Below are 13,860 nucleotides of genomic sequence, written 5' to 3'. Positions count from 1 at the left end.
GAAACGGCACACATAGTACGAAAAGTGATGGACTCCTAAGGAGGCAGGATGCAACCCGGAACCCCACACTATAAATACCACCCAGTCGAATTGGAGGACTGTGATAGAGCAAAAAAAAAAAAAAAAAAAAAAAAAAAAAAAAAAAAAAAAAAAAAAAAAAAAAAATAATAATAATAATAATAATAATAATGAACTAAGGAACATCTGTAACGAGGCTATAATAACGAGCTAGTGTTATATATATATAATATATATATATATATATATATATATATATATATTTACTTTGTAAAAAATATATATATTTATATTTTTAACAGTACTGTGGCTTTTAATAATAATAATAATAATAATAATAATAATAATAATAATAATAATAATTATTATAATAATAATCAGAAACAAAATGGCATCCCTGCTTGATTTGATGAACACAGTCTTGTCTCAAATGAGAAAGAGATATCAATATTATAACCAATAATGCAAAAATAATTTGGCTTGTTTGGACCAAATACCGAGAGACCAATTTCACGGGAATATATTTTAGCGCAAAGGTTACCAGACGTCCCTGATGGCTAGCATATAAATCAATAAAAGCAGAGGCAGAAATTCAATTGTGAAATAACTGAGCAAATGTCAGTGGGGGTTGGGGGGTGATATAAATCATGTACGCGTTTATTATCTATTTCTGCAATATTGCTGGAGATTATTTGATTATTTCTCATTTGATGGATAATGCTCTGAATCGAACTGAATCGTTTATTTCAGCTATAAGCTCTATTCATTAGGTAAGGTTTGACATATACATATCTGTATACTAAAGAGCTTCGCGGGGAATATTGCATAAATGGGCATAAATGGTAATACTTTCATAAAATGCAATTTAACATTTATCAAAAATGTTCTCCCCGATCTCATACGAAATTAAATAATACAAAATAGCTATGAATTTATATATATATATATATATATATATATATATATATATATATATACTATATATATTTTGTATATATATATATATATATATATATATATATATAAATATACATATATATATATATATATATATATATATATATTATATATATATAATTTTTTCTTCTCAGATTTACTCGAAGTGAGACTACTCCATTTGGAAAGTATTTGAAGGGGTTTAAATATCTCGCTGCTAAACATATCCTCAATCTTACAAAGCTAAGCATAACTAAGAGTTCGATACAAAAGAAACATTTTGACAGTAAAATATGATTCAACTTGACATCCAACTTCCACGGTAAACATGCAGCCAAATATAACTCAGATTCTGATACAGACGAAGCATTTTGGAAATGAGGATTGAAAAAGTACTTTCTAACTTGTCAATAAAGCATAGTTTAATTTTACAACCAATTTCCGCCACAAATATGACTCTATCAGAATTCACTGGCATAAAATGAATGACCTATTCTCATAAATTAATTTTAAGTTTTACAGATCAAATTTCAAATTTATCAGTATCTCTCTCAACCCTGTAATACATTAATTAGACAGACATACATGACATTCTGATACTTATTTCCATATCTTGTATACGCATTACCAAAGGCTAATCCCATACAAAGCATTAATATAATGAAATAATATACAAGCATCTATGCATCTATATAAGTCACTGTCACTAAACACGGGGAAGTCAATAGAAAGGATATTTGGAAATAAAAGACATAAATGAAATAATCACAGTGAGTTAAAGTAGTGTGAACGAACATTAATCTCTGACAAATAGGCAACTGTACACAGAATAGTACCCTTGCATAAAAAAATGAATATATTATATCAAGCTATCCTAAAAAGTCCTTCGATTTCTTGTATGACTTGAGAAAATGTTGTCCCAAAGCCTATAATTCTCTTACTTATAATAGAGAATATATTTTACAGCTTCTTAAAAAGACAGAAATTGAATAGATATTTGGATGGTACGTATCATGGTAGGTAGGGAGAGTTCGACTAAAAAGCAGTTACTTTGTGTGTGTGTAGGTATTAGATAGCTAGAAAAATATACAGAATAATAATACGTACTCAAGGTACTTCTCAGTCCTGTCAAGAAATCTCAAAGGCAAAATATGACTAAATGCCTTGACGGGTAAGAAAAATAAATTGTAAATAACCGCGACAAATTCACGAATATCTTACGAATCACTTCATCTCAGAGAAGTGACGAATAACTACGAGGCCATGCCATTGAGGTCAAGATAATGACCTCGTCGAAGCCATCCCCTTGTGACGTTTACAATTTGACAAGCAACGAACTCTCACTGGCTATTCCAAGCTCAAGGTTTTACCGGAGCGACAAATATAGCTGGAATATGACTGGAAATATTACTGGAACTAAAAAAAGGTTTTCAGTGGAGCTAAAAACATAACAAAAATGAATTTAGTGAAATGAAAAATTGATTAAAAATTGAAATCGATTCAGACAGAAATAAAAATATCACAGCTATATGATGTCCAATCAGTTGACGAACGCCATATGAATAGCTGAAAGCTGAAACGTACACAGAGAAATGGATACCTTCGCTGGAAATATCGTAAACAATAAACAAAAGAGAATCAATGAAAGCAACAGCAATGCTTGTCGATATTCTGTTTTCACGGTAGATTTTTAGCTGTTGTTTTTTTGTGACTGGTTAAATATTTGCTTTTTGGTGAATGACGTCCATTCGTTGCAATAACACTTTTTTTTATCATATTTTTTTCTTCTTGCAAATGCATGGTCATTCCATCTGAGCTGGGCTAGGCCGATGCTTGTTTTGAATATAAATAGTTTTTTTTCAGGTATCTGCACTGCTAACTATTCGTGGGGAGAAGACCTAACGTTATTGGTCTATGAATAAAGTAAACATACAAAGGTATACACACTCTCTCTCTCTCTCTCTCTCTCTCTCTCTCTCTCTCTCTCTCTCTCTCTCTCTCTCCCACGCAAACTAATCCATTACAAAATAATATCCATATTCAAAATTGTTTACTTTACTCCTGAAAGCAATCTGTATTTCAGATATCAAAAAAACTATTTGTATTTACAAACTCGGTAATGTTTTTTTTTTTTTTTGACAGTGTTCTGTTCAGGCTAACTGGGTAAGTTGGTGGAATATCAATTTTCTCTATCTAGATAATAATAATAATAATATAATAATAATAAATAATAATAATAATATAATAATAATAATAATAATAACAGGATGCTTCTCTTTGGTAATATGTTAATTCCGATAATTATGATGCAATCACGCAATATGAACTCGTACATACGAACGAAAATGTATATGGAATTATGAAATTAAATCACCCTTCGGCAGTGGTGTCCCCTGGGTTTGGAGAGCGGTGGAACCTTGGGTTTTCACGTATGAGATAAATATGACACAGTGCAGGTTTGACCATGCAGAATTCTTTATTATTATAATTTTTTTTTTTTTTTTTTTTTTTTTTCTTTTTTTTTTTTTTTTTTTTTTTTTTTTTTTGCTCTATCACAGTCCTCCAATTCGACTGGGTGGTATTTATAGTGTGGGGTTCCGGGTTGCATCCTGCCTTCTTGGGAGTCCATCACTTTTCTTACTATGTGTGCCGTTTCTAGAATCACACTCTTCTGCATGAGTCCTGGAGCTACTTCAGCCTCTAGTTTTCCTAGATTTCTTTACAGGGATCTTGGGATCGTGCCTAGTGCTCCTATGATTATGGGTACGATTTCCACTGGCATATCCCATATCCTTCTTATTTCTATTTTCAGATCTTGATACTTATCCATTTTTCCCTCTCTTTCTCTTCAACTCTGGTGTCCCATGGTATTGCGACATCAATGAGTGATACTTTCTTCTTGACTTTGCACGTATCACCCTATCCGTTCTGATACCATAGTCCCAGAGGATCTTTGCCTGATCGTTTTCTATCATTCCCTCAGGTTGGTGCTCGTACCACTTATTACTGCAAGGTAGCTGATGTTTCTTGCACAGGCTCCAATGGAGGGCTTTTGCCACTGAATCATGCCTCTTTTTGTACTGGTTTTGTGCAAGTGCCGGGCATTCGCTTGCTATGTGGTTTATGGTTTCATTTTTCGTATTGCACTTCCTACATATGGGAGAGATGTTATTTCCGTCTATCGCTCTTTGAACATATCTGGTTCTTAGGGCCTGATCTTGTGCTGCTGTTATCATTCCTTCAGTTTCCTTCTTTAGCTCTCCCCTCTGTAGCCACTGCCATGTGTCATCGCTGGCTAGTTCTTTAGTCTGTCTCATGTATTGTCCATGCATTGGTTTGTTGTGCCAGTCCTCTGTTCTGTCTGTCATTCTCCTGTCTCTGTATATTTCTGGGTCTTCGTCTACTTTTATTAGTCCTTCTTCCCATGCACTCTTTAGCCACTCGTCTTCACTGGTTTTCAGATATTGCCCCAGTGCTCTGTTCTCGATGTTGACGCAGTCCTCTATACTTAGTAGTCCTCTCCCTCCTTCCTTTCGTGTTATGTATAGTCTGTCCGTACTTGCTCTTGGGTGTAGTGCTTTGTGTATTGTCATATGTTTCCTGGTTTTCTGATCTATGCAGTGGAGTTCTGCCTTCGTCCATTCCACTTCCTGTGCTGTATCTGATTACTGGCACTTGCCCATGGGTGTGGCTTTTATCATATTTCCGGCATTGAGTTTTGACTTGAGTATCGCCTTGATTCTCTGCATATATTCTTTCCTGGTAGTGTCCTTCATCTCTTGGTGTTTTATATCCCCTCCTTCCATTATTCCCAGGTATTTGTATCCTGTCTCATCTATGTGTTTGATGTTGCTCCCATCTGGTAGCTTTATCCCTTCAGTTCTCGTTACTTTGCTTTTTTGTATGTTGACTAAGGCGCATTTTTTCTATTCCAAACTCCATCCTGATGTCCCCAGATACAATCCTTACAGTCTGGATTAGGGTATCTGTTTCCTTGATGCTCTTACCATACAGCTTGATGTCGTCCATGAACATCAGATGGTTAATTATGTTTGCCTCTTTTCTTGAGTTGGTACCCGGCATCCATCTTCTGTAGTACTTTTGTCATGGAATCATGGCTACTACGAAGAGTAGTGGGGACAGTGAGTCTCCCTGGAAGATCCCTCTCCATGATATTAAACCTCTGCTAGTCTTATTCCAGAGCTTGTAATTATTGTATTCCAGTTGCGCATTGTATTTTTGAGGAAGGTGATGGTGTTTTCCTCTGCCCCATATATTTTCAGGCATTCTATTAGCCATGTGTGTGGTATCATGTCGAAGGCTTTCTTATAGTCTATCCATGCCATGCTTAGGTTGGTTTTCCTTCTCCATACTTTTCTTCATTACCATTTTGTCTATCAGAGCTGGTCTTTTGTGCCCCTACACTTCCTTCTGCAGCCTTTCTGTTGGTGGGGGAATGGTGTTTGTCTCCTCTAGGTAGTTGTATAGCCTTTCACTGATGATACCTGTTAGTAACTTCCACAATTTATTGGGGTAGGCAGGTGATAGGCCTGTATTACTGGCTATATTTCCCTTACTCCTGTCTTTTTGTACTAAGGATGTTCATTCCTGTGGTCATCCATTTGGGTGCATGGTGATTTGAGATACAATGCTGGAGTTGTTCTGCTATTCGTGGGTGTAGGCGGGCCTTGAAGTTTTTGAGCCAGTATCCATGGACTTCATCGGGACCTGGGGCTTTCCAGTTTGGCATTTTCTTTAGTTGGTGTCTGACTGTGTCTGTCGTGATCTCTGTGAATCTTTGTTATATTATTATTATTATTATTATTATTATTATTAGTATTATTATGAAAGTACTTCATTATTTCGAGTGTTTAAAGGACTATAATAATAATAATAATAATAATAATAATAATAATAATAATAATAATAATAATAATAATAATAATAATATAATAATTTTTATTATTATTATTATTATTATTATTATTCAAAGATAAACCCTAATTCCCGTGGTAATATCGAGCAATTAGACGATTGTCAGAAACTTACATTATTTATTAATATTGTTTTGATTTCTATAATATATTTTCTTAATTAACAGTCCCGTGTTTTACATACTTTTAAATTAATTTTGTCATGAAAATATGAAACCTTATAGAAGATTTAGCGCGGTCGTAATATTAAGCAATTCAAACTACTATCAATATTAACATTATTTATTTTTTCTTCATTTCTTTAATATATTTTCTTAATAAGTTCATTGTTTTACATTTTTTATTCATTTTATTTTCTACATTTTTTCACAGAATTCTCCAGCCAGTAATACCAAGTAATTGAAACGAAATATCAGAAACCCATATTATTTTGTAATTTGTGTTCTAAATTTCTCACGACTTTATTTCACTGTGAATGAATGAATGCATTAATTTTATTTCATTTCTTCAACTAATTTCGCAAAAGGACGACTTTTTACATTGTTCCTTAATTTTTTAATCTACGTTCTACATTTTTCAAGAATGAATAGACGCATTTATTTAGTTTTAATTTCATTTATATATTTTCTTAATAGGATAATTTTCTATATTTTTCATTAATTTTCTTTTACAAATTTTCCCAAGAGGACGACTTTTCAAAATTTTCACTAATTTCATAATCTACATTCTACATTTTTCACGACTTTAATTCACTCTGAATGAATAAACGTATTCATTTAGTTTTAATTTCTTCTACATATTGTCCAAAAGGACAATATTTCATATTTTTCATTAATTTTCTTTTACAAATTTTCTCAACAGGACTTCTTACAATTTTCACTAATTTCATAATCGGCGTTCTACATTTTTCACGACTTCAATTCACCGAGAATAAACGAGTGACGGAACTTTAATTATGAAGCGAGGGGAACATGTCACCCCCTCATAGAATTTCGTACGAGTCCAGCCACGATTTCAAGACCAGTCAGAACATTTATGATTGTCAGAACTGGGTCAACTGTACCTGACAAAACTGACGTTCCACTCGCCTTCCGCTCAGGTGTATTCTGACACAAAATACCTGCATGTGTTTCATGAATATTAAACGGTATAATGGGATGAACCTGAGCCCTTTAATTCCTAAATTCTTCATCACTGCTGATGAACAATTATTTTACGCAGGGTCCAGAGCTCTCTCTCTCTCTCTCTCTCTCTCTCTCTCTCTTTATATATATATATATATATATATATAATATATATATATATATATATATATATATATGATATGTATGTATGTATGTATATATATGTGTGTGTGTGTATGTATGCGCGTGTGTGTGTGTTTTAGCTTGAATTTCGAGTCAGTGGACCCTGAAATAATAATAATAATAATAATAATAATAATAATAATAATAATAATAATAATAATATAATAACAGAATTTCTGTCAGCACCGAAATCCTATAACAAAGTCCTGTCAGGGATCCTGTAACTTTTATAAGTAAACACTGATAAAGTCAAAGTGTATCTCCCCCCCCCCCCACACCCACCCCCCACAACACTAAAGCTCTCTCGTGGGAAATTTAGGCTGTGTCCTCCGCATACTTTATGATGACGTAATACCGGCGCCCGTCAATCACGAGGAATAGCAGCGTCCCCTCCCCCCCCCCCCCCAAAAAAAAAAAAAAAGGAAAAAAAAAAAAAAAAAGGAAAAAAAAAGTATCTTAGATAAGATGCCTCATTTTGGTTGAGAGACTTCAGGTTTTCGCTTTCTCGGGGAGGAAGCCTACAAACCAGTTTGTTTTTGTTGTTGCTCTTTTTGTTCCTGTTCAGGGTGGGGTGGGGGGTTAGGAAAGCGCTAATGGAAAAGCCTAAAAAAAAAGTCTGAAAAAGGTCTTTCGTGTTGATTTAAAGATACGGGAATTTTAGGATAGGATATATATATGATTTCCTTACTAAAACGAAAATAGGATTTCAGCTGAAAATGTATAGGACATTATTGTTATTATTATTATTATTATTATTATTTCTGCTCAGAAAATTAATCCTTATTAAAATGCAACAAGCCACAGGAGCCACAGATTTGATATTCAAGCTACCAAAGAAAAAAAAATGGCGTTCATGGTAACAGGAAACACATGAAAAAGACATCAGGTATTAGAAAACGAAGATGAATGGACAGACTAATAAACAAATAGGTGAAAAAGCAAATAAATCAAAGGTACGAGAATATTTCAGGGGTACCAACCCACCGCGTCTTCACCAGAACTCGTGATATGAAACAAATAGTATAAATAACATTTTCGCTCGTGGTTTCCCATCCTGAGAGAATCCCTACCATCCAGTACAGAATCGTCAAGTCAAACACTGCTGATGGAAGGGGCATCCATCCCGCCACGTTTCCATCACGTCCTTTGATGTCGTGGGATGGAAATAATGTTTTTACTCTCTCTCTCTCTCTCTCTCTCTCTCTCTCTCTCTCTCTCTCTGTCAATCCTATATGAACCCACGCTAATGTTCACACGAGTCACTGAGAGACTAAGGTCGAGAAAGGCTGCCTGTATCAGGAATAGTATAAATGGTGTTTCCTTCGGGAATCTGGTACTTTGGGGGTGGGGGGGGGGGGGGGGGTTTAGGGGATGGGAGGGGGGAGGGGAAAGGGAGTAGGAGGTGTAATAATTCTCTTTGTCGTTCATTTATCCGTTTTGATTTTCGGCTTCCCATTGCGACCACCGTTGGTTGAAGAGATGGCAATAATAAAAATTCTAATATATATACATATACACACATATATGTACAGTATACATATAGAATATATATATATAATATATATATTGTCAGGGAATTTCATAATGGTTAGTAACACCATCTATTGACTGGATTTGAAGTTACAGTATTTGCGAAGTTTCTGTTAACGATTTTGTCCTTGTATTTCCGTTCCATATAGACTTGGAAAAAGAAATTTTGTATTTTCTTTAGTCACGTTATAATCACCTAGCCGTGCAGTAAGTGGATTAACTGCCTGTGTTTATACGTTATTATTGTTATATCAGTTTTGTGAAATGTGTTCATCTTTAAGAATTTTAAGTCTTTAAAAATGTATTTGAAATTGTCGTAAGTGCTATTTAATTAAAATTCTTTACGAGTTAAGTTATTAAAATAAGTGTAGTGTTAATCGTAAGTGTAGTTAAATTTTCACAAAGTATGTTTCTTTCCTTTTGTTTCAGCTAGGGTAATCCTCGACCCTTGGGGAAACGGTGCATGACCTTAAACAATCCCGGAGCAATTACTGCACTTTTTGAAAATACTTGAACTATTATCACAGGTTCCCGTTGTTACATTGAAGCATACGTTATATAAGTGACTCTGAATCCGAAATTCAAATCGGTGTATTATCTAGCGTATGATAAATGTCATAGAGACCCATGAACAGTGACTTGTGTTATGTACTGTGTTGTAAGGTTTATTTTTCTTGAGCAATTGCTGAGGTATTTATTCGTAACAAGACATTCGGTGATTTATTTTGGTAATTGATATTAAAAGGGTGTCAGACAGATAAGTTACTTAATATTTTTGTTTTCGTTATTTATTTCCTTATTTCAAATCTAATCTTTTAAATTCATAATCCATAGTGGTGTTAACATATTAAATTTTGTAATTAAACATTATTTCTAAATTTCTGAATTTGTTTTACCATACCTAATCACAAATAAGCAGTGCTATCTTTACCATGGAAAAATGTCTTCGGAATTCCCTGACATTAAGTGGTGTGCTCACCAGGGCTAATTTAAATATTTCCTTGTTAATAGTGGCCTGCGTTACTTTGTGATTGGTTTGGTGATAGTAAATTTTCTATTACAACATATGAAAGTGCAGTTAATTGGTGTGTGGAAATTGTATTTTGAGTGTGTGGGGCATTTTAAGAATTCGGCCGGAAGGTCGCAAGTGGGAGACTTCCGATAGTTAATTAAAGGTAAACTGAGTTCTTGAAACAAGTGTCCGGTAACAGTTGTTACGTAAGGGTCCAGCTGACTCTAGAGATATACTGGTTTGGTAATTTTAAAGTTATTGTTTTGTACTTTATATTTAATTTTATTAAAACTTTATTGTTGAATCTGGATGCTTGGTGAATGGTTACTGTTGTGTAATGAAAGTGTGTGATTGTCCTTTATTCATAATAATTATTTCTAGTACAATTCAGTTTCTGCTTATTGTCATTGTGTAACAGGTATCTTAAAATGTTTCTTAAATTAAGTTGCTTGTAGGTAATGGTTAAAGACTGGATATTGTAAAATGGAGTCTTATAAATTCTGGAAGGATGAAGGTTTGTCCATGGGACTCGCAGATGAAGCTCTTTTGAATTTTATAGAGAAGAAAATCAAAGATAGTGATGAGCGTGATAAAAGACATGCTGAAAGAGAAGAACGGGCTCTGAAGATTAAATTCGAAGAAAATGATAAGCAGAGGGCACATGAACTTGAGTTGCAAAAGATCAGAGGAGCAACATCTAACCCTAGCCATGTGACAGTTGCTGTGGATACTACTAGACCTCTTCCTTTTTGTGATACTGATGATATCACAGCCTACCTAGTAAGGTTTGAAAAGGTAGCAGTTTCTCTCAACTGGGATCGGAACTCTTGGTCAGTTCAGTTAGCATCACTTTTAAGAGGTAAGGCATTAGATATCTACACGTCGCTCTCAGATGACGTTACGAGTGACTATGCATCATTGAAGGAAGCTCTTTTGAAAGGATTCAAGAAGACTAGTGAGTGGTACAGGACAGCATTTAAAACTGCAAAAATGGATTCCAAGAGCACATATGAACAATATTTGAATATATTATTTCGAAATTTTGACTTGTGGATAAATAGTCTTAGGATAACTAAAGACTACAAAGATTTGAGAAACATTATAGTCTGTGATCAGTTCATGTCTACTTTACCTAAGGAAATGCGTCTTTTCCTTAAGGAGCGTAAACCTAGAACTCCAGAGGATTATTCATCGTTGGCAGACACATATGCTTCAGCACACAAATGTTATCCTAAGGATGAGCAGAAGTCCTTTAGGCACAATGCTAATGTATTCTAGTTCCAGTGACAAGATCAGTATGAGTGAGAAACCAGAGAAAACTAATTCGTCACGTCCAGGTAAGATTTCATGTTACGGTTGTGGTCAGAGTGGACATATTTCAAGGAACTGTCTTAACAAGTTACCCCCCAAAAAATCTGAATCTTCTCTTGAGATAGGACAAGTTCTGGATAACACAGGAGTATGTGGACCTATGGTATGTGGAACAGTGAATGGTACTACAGTATCTACAATACTTAGAGATACAGGTTGTACAGGAGTAAGTGGGTATCAGAGGAATTAATTCCTGATCCTGGAACAAATTGTTCATATTCTACTCTTATTGATTATTTGGGCAGGAAGGACAGATTCCCTATTGTCAAGATTTATTTGAAATGTAGTTTCTTTACAGGTTGGGTTAATGCTGTTCGGGCTCCAATAAAGTACTGTACTGTCTTATTAGGCAATATTCCAGGTGTTCAAGACCATAATTTGTTTCCTCGGAAAAATACCGATTCTTCTATAGAAGTGAATGCAGTAACCAGAGCACAGGTAAAAAGGAGAAAGTGTACACCCTCTTTCTTTACCAGAACCATTTGATATATCCATTGATCATGAATCTTTTCTTAGAGAACAGCAGAATTGCGAAGCTTTGAAATATGCAAGAGAAATGAGTCGGTCTGGTGATGTCAAATGTTGCAAGAATGGGTTGCAGTACGAGTTCGTGATGAGAAATGGACTTCTCTACAGGAAAATACAGAAATGTAAAAAGCCACAGTTACTAGGAAAAGAACAGTTGGTTGTACCAGTTAAATGCATAAAATTAGTCTTACGCCTTGCACATGATATTCCGGTAAGTGGACATTTTTCTCATAGGAAAACCTTTAATAAGATTAATGGAATTTTCTGGTGGCAAGGTATGACGTCTGACATATATAAATATTGCAAATCTTGTGATGTATGCCAAAAATCTTCTCTTGTTGGAAAAGTAAAGAAGGCTCAGATGGTTAAATTACCAGTGATCTCTACGCCATTTTATAGAGTGGCCATAGACTTAGTGGGCCCGATTTCTCCTCCTAGTGAAGCAGGTCATAGATATATTCTGACCATGGTAGATTATGCTTCAAGCTTCCCAGACGCAGTAGCTTTGAAGAACATAACTTCTGAAGACATTGCAGAAGCCTTAATATCTATTTTTTCCAGAGTAGGGAGTGCCAAAAGAAAAAAAATTTCTTCTGACAGAGGACCACAATTTCGATCAGAACTTAGTTGCAAGTACACAATAAGTTATTAGGAGTCAAACCTCTTTTCAGTACCCCATATCACCCTGCTGCGAATGGAAGAATAGAAAAGGCAACACCAGATTTTAAAAAGTATATTGAAGAAAATATGCGAGTTAAAACATAATCAGTGGCATCGTTTCCTTCCAGCTGCACTGTTCGCCATGAGGGAAATTCCAAGTGATACAACAGGTTTCTCACCATTTGAGATTTTATATGGCCGTCAAGTGAGAGGTCCCTTGACAATATTGAAGGAACTATGGACAAATTCGGAGATGTCTGCAAAGGAAACTGATCTTTATTCTTTTGTTTTGGAACTACGTGAAAAGTTGTCTGATGTTTCTGATTTGGCTGTTCAAAACATGAATATATCTTTCAGTAAATATAAGTCTTATTTTGATTTGAAGAGTAGTAAGCGCCGATTTAAAGCTGAAGATGAAGTGCTTTTACTTATTCCAGAAAAACAAGGTAAATTGCAGTTCTCATGGAGAGGTCCATACAAGATAATTGATAAGCATGGTCCAGTTGACTACTGGGTAAACGTAGAGGGTAAGAAGAGACTGTATCATATCAATCTTATGAAGAAATATTACCGTAGAGAGAATGTTAATATGTTACATGTAGCAGATGAAGATATGACTGGAATGATAAACACTGTTCATGTTAACAAAGTTGCTGTTATTAATGCTGATGAGGATGATTATCTGAAAATTGAAATTGTGGATACCAATCAGAGTACATGCAACATAAACCCTAATCTTTCAGATGCACAGAAAGATGATCTTCATAACTTATGTCAGAAGTACAAACATGTATTTTCAGATAAACCAGGTAAAACCACTTTACAAGAGCATAATATTAAGATTAAGACTACTGAACCCTTTGTTCGTAAATATTATCCAATCCCAGCTCATTTAACTAAGGATTTCAATGACGAAGTACAAAGTTTGCTTGATCTTGGAATAATAGAGCCCTCATCTTCTAATTATTCATCTCCTGCATTGCTTGTCAAAAAGAAAGAAGGTACCTACAGATTGGTTGTTGATTTTAGAACTTTAAATGCAATTACAGATTTTGATTGTGAGCCCATGCCAAGCTTTGAGCAAGATCTACATAAGTTTGCAGATTTTATGTACATTACAGAACTTGATATCTGCAAAGCATATCATCAGATTCCTCTAACACCAGAGAGTCGCAAGTATACAGCCTTTGCAACTAATCTTAGACTAATGCAATATGTAAGATTACCTTTTGGCCTTAGCACAGCTTGTGCGACGTATATTAGATTAATGAGGCAAGTATTGAAGGTCTTTCTTTCGTAGTTTGCTATTTTGACAATATCTTTATTATTTCCAAAGACTGGAAAATTCATATGGCAGATTTGGAAAAAAGTCATATTGCGACTACAGAAGCGGGAATTAACTGCTAAACCAGGAAAGTGTTTCCTCGGTTATAAAGAGATACAATATTTAGGATATGTAATCAACAAAAGGGGTATTTTTCCTCAACAGGATAAAATTACAGCTATTTTGGATATGCCTGCTCCCACTACCAAGAAACAGTTACGAAGCTTTATTGGATCTGTA

General features: G+C 34.7%; 1 protein-coding gene across 1 annotated transcript; it reads left to right on the top strand.

Moving 5' to 3' along the window:
- Positions 1–12,359: 12,359 nt before the first annotated feature.
- Positions 12,360–13,596, top strand: LOC135213224 (uncharacterized). Its single transcript, XM_064247202.1, has 3 exons — positions 12,360–12,823; positions 13,040–13,105; positions 13,346–13,596. Exons 1-3 carry the CDS (start codon positions 12,439–12,441, stop codon positions 13,594–13,596), a joined length of 702 nt encoding a protein of 233 aa, XP_064103272.1. The 5' UTR covers positions 12,360–12,438.
- The last annotated feature ends 264 nt before the right edge of the window (positions 13,597–13,860 follow it).

Source organism: Macrobrachium nipponense, chromosome 42 (genome assembly GCF_015104395.2).
Source record: "Macrobrachium nipponense isolate FS-2020 chromosome 42, ASM1510439v2, whole genome shotgun sequence".
NCBI lineage: Eukaryota > Metazoa > Arthropoda > Malacostraca > Decapoda > Palaemonidae > Macrobrachium > Macrobrachium nipponense.
This window is presented reverse-complemented; position numbering and strand designations above follow the sequence as displayed.

Bases quoted from the DNA above. Each gene is read 5' to 3' on its own strand.
- LOC135213224 (XM_064247202.1), top strand. From the start codon at position 12,439: ATGAGGGAAATTCCAAGTGATACAACAGGTTTCTCACCATTTGAGATT. The intron at 12,824-13,039 runs GTAAGAAGAGAC...CTAATCTTTCAG, and splicing joins CTACTGGGTAAACGTAGAGG to ATGCACAGAAAGATGATCTT. The intron at 13,106-13,345 runs GTAAAACCACTT...ATGCAATTACAG, and splicing joins TGTATTTTCAGATAAACCAG to ATTTTGATTGTGAGCCCATG.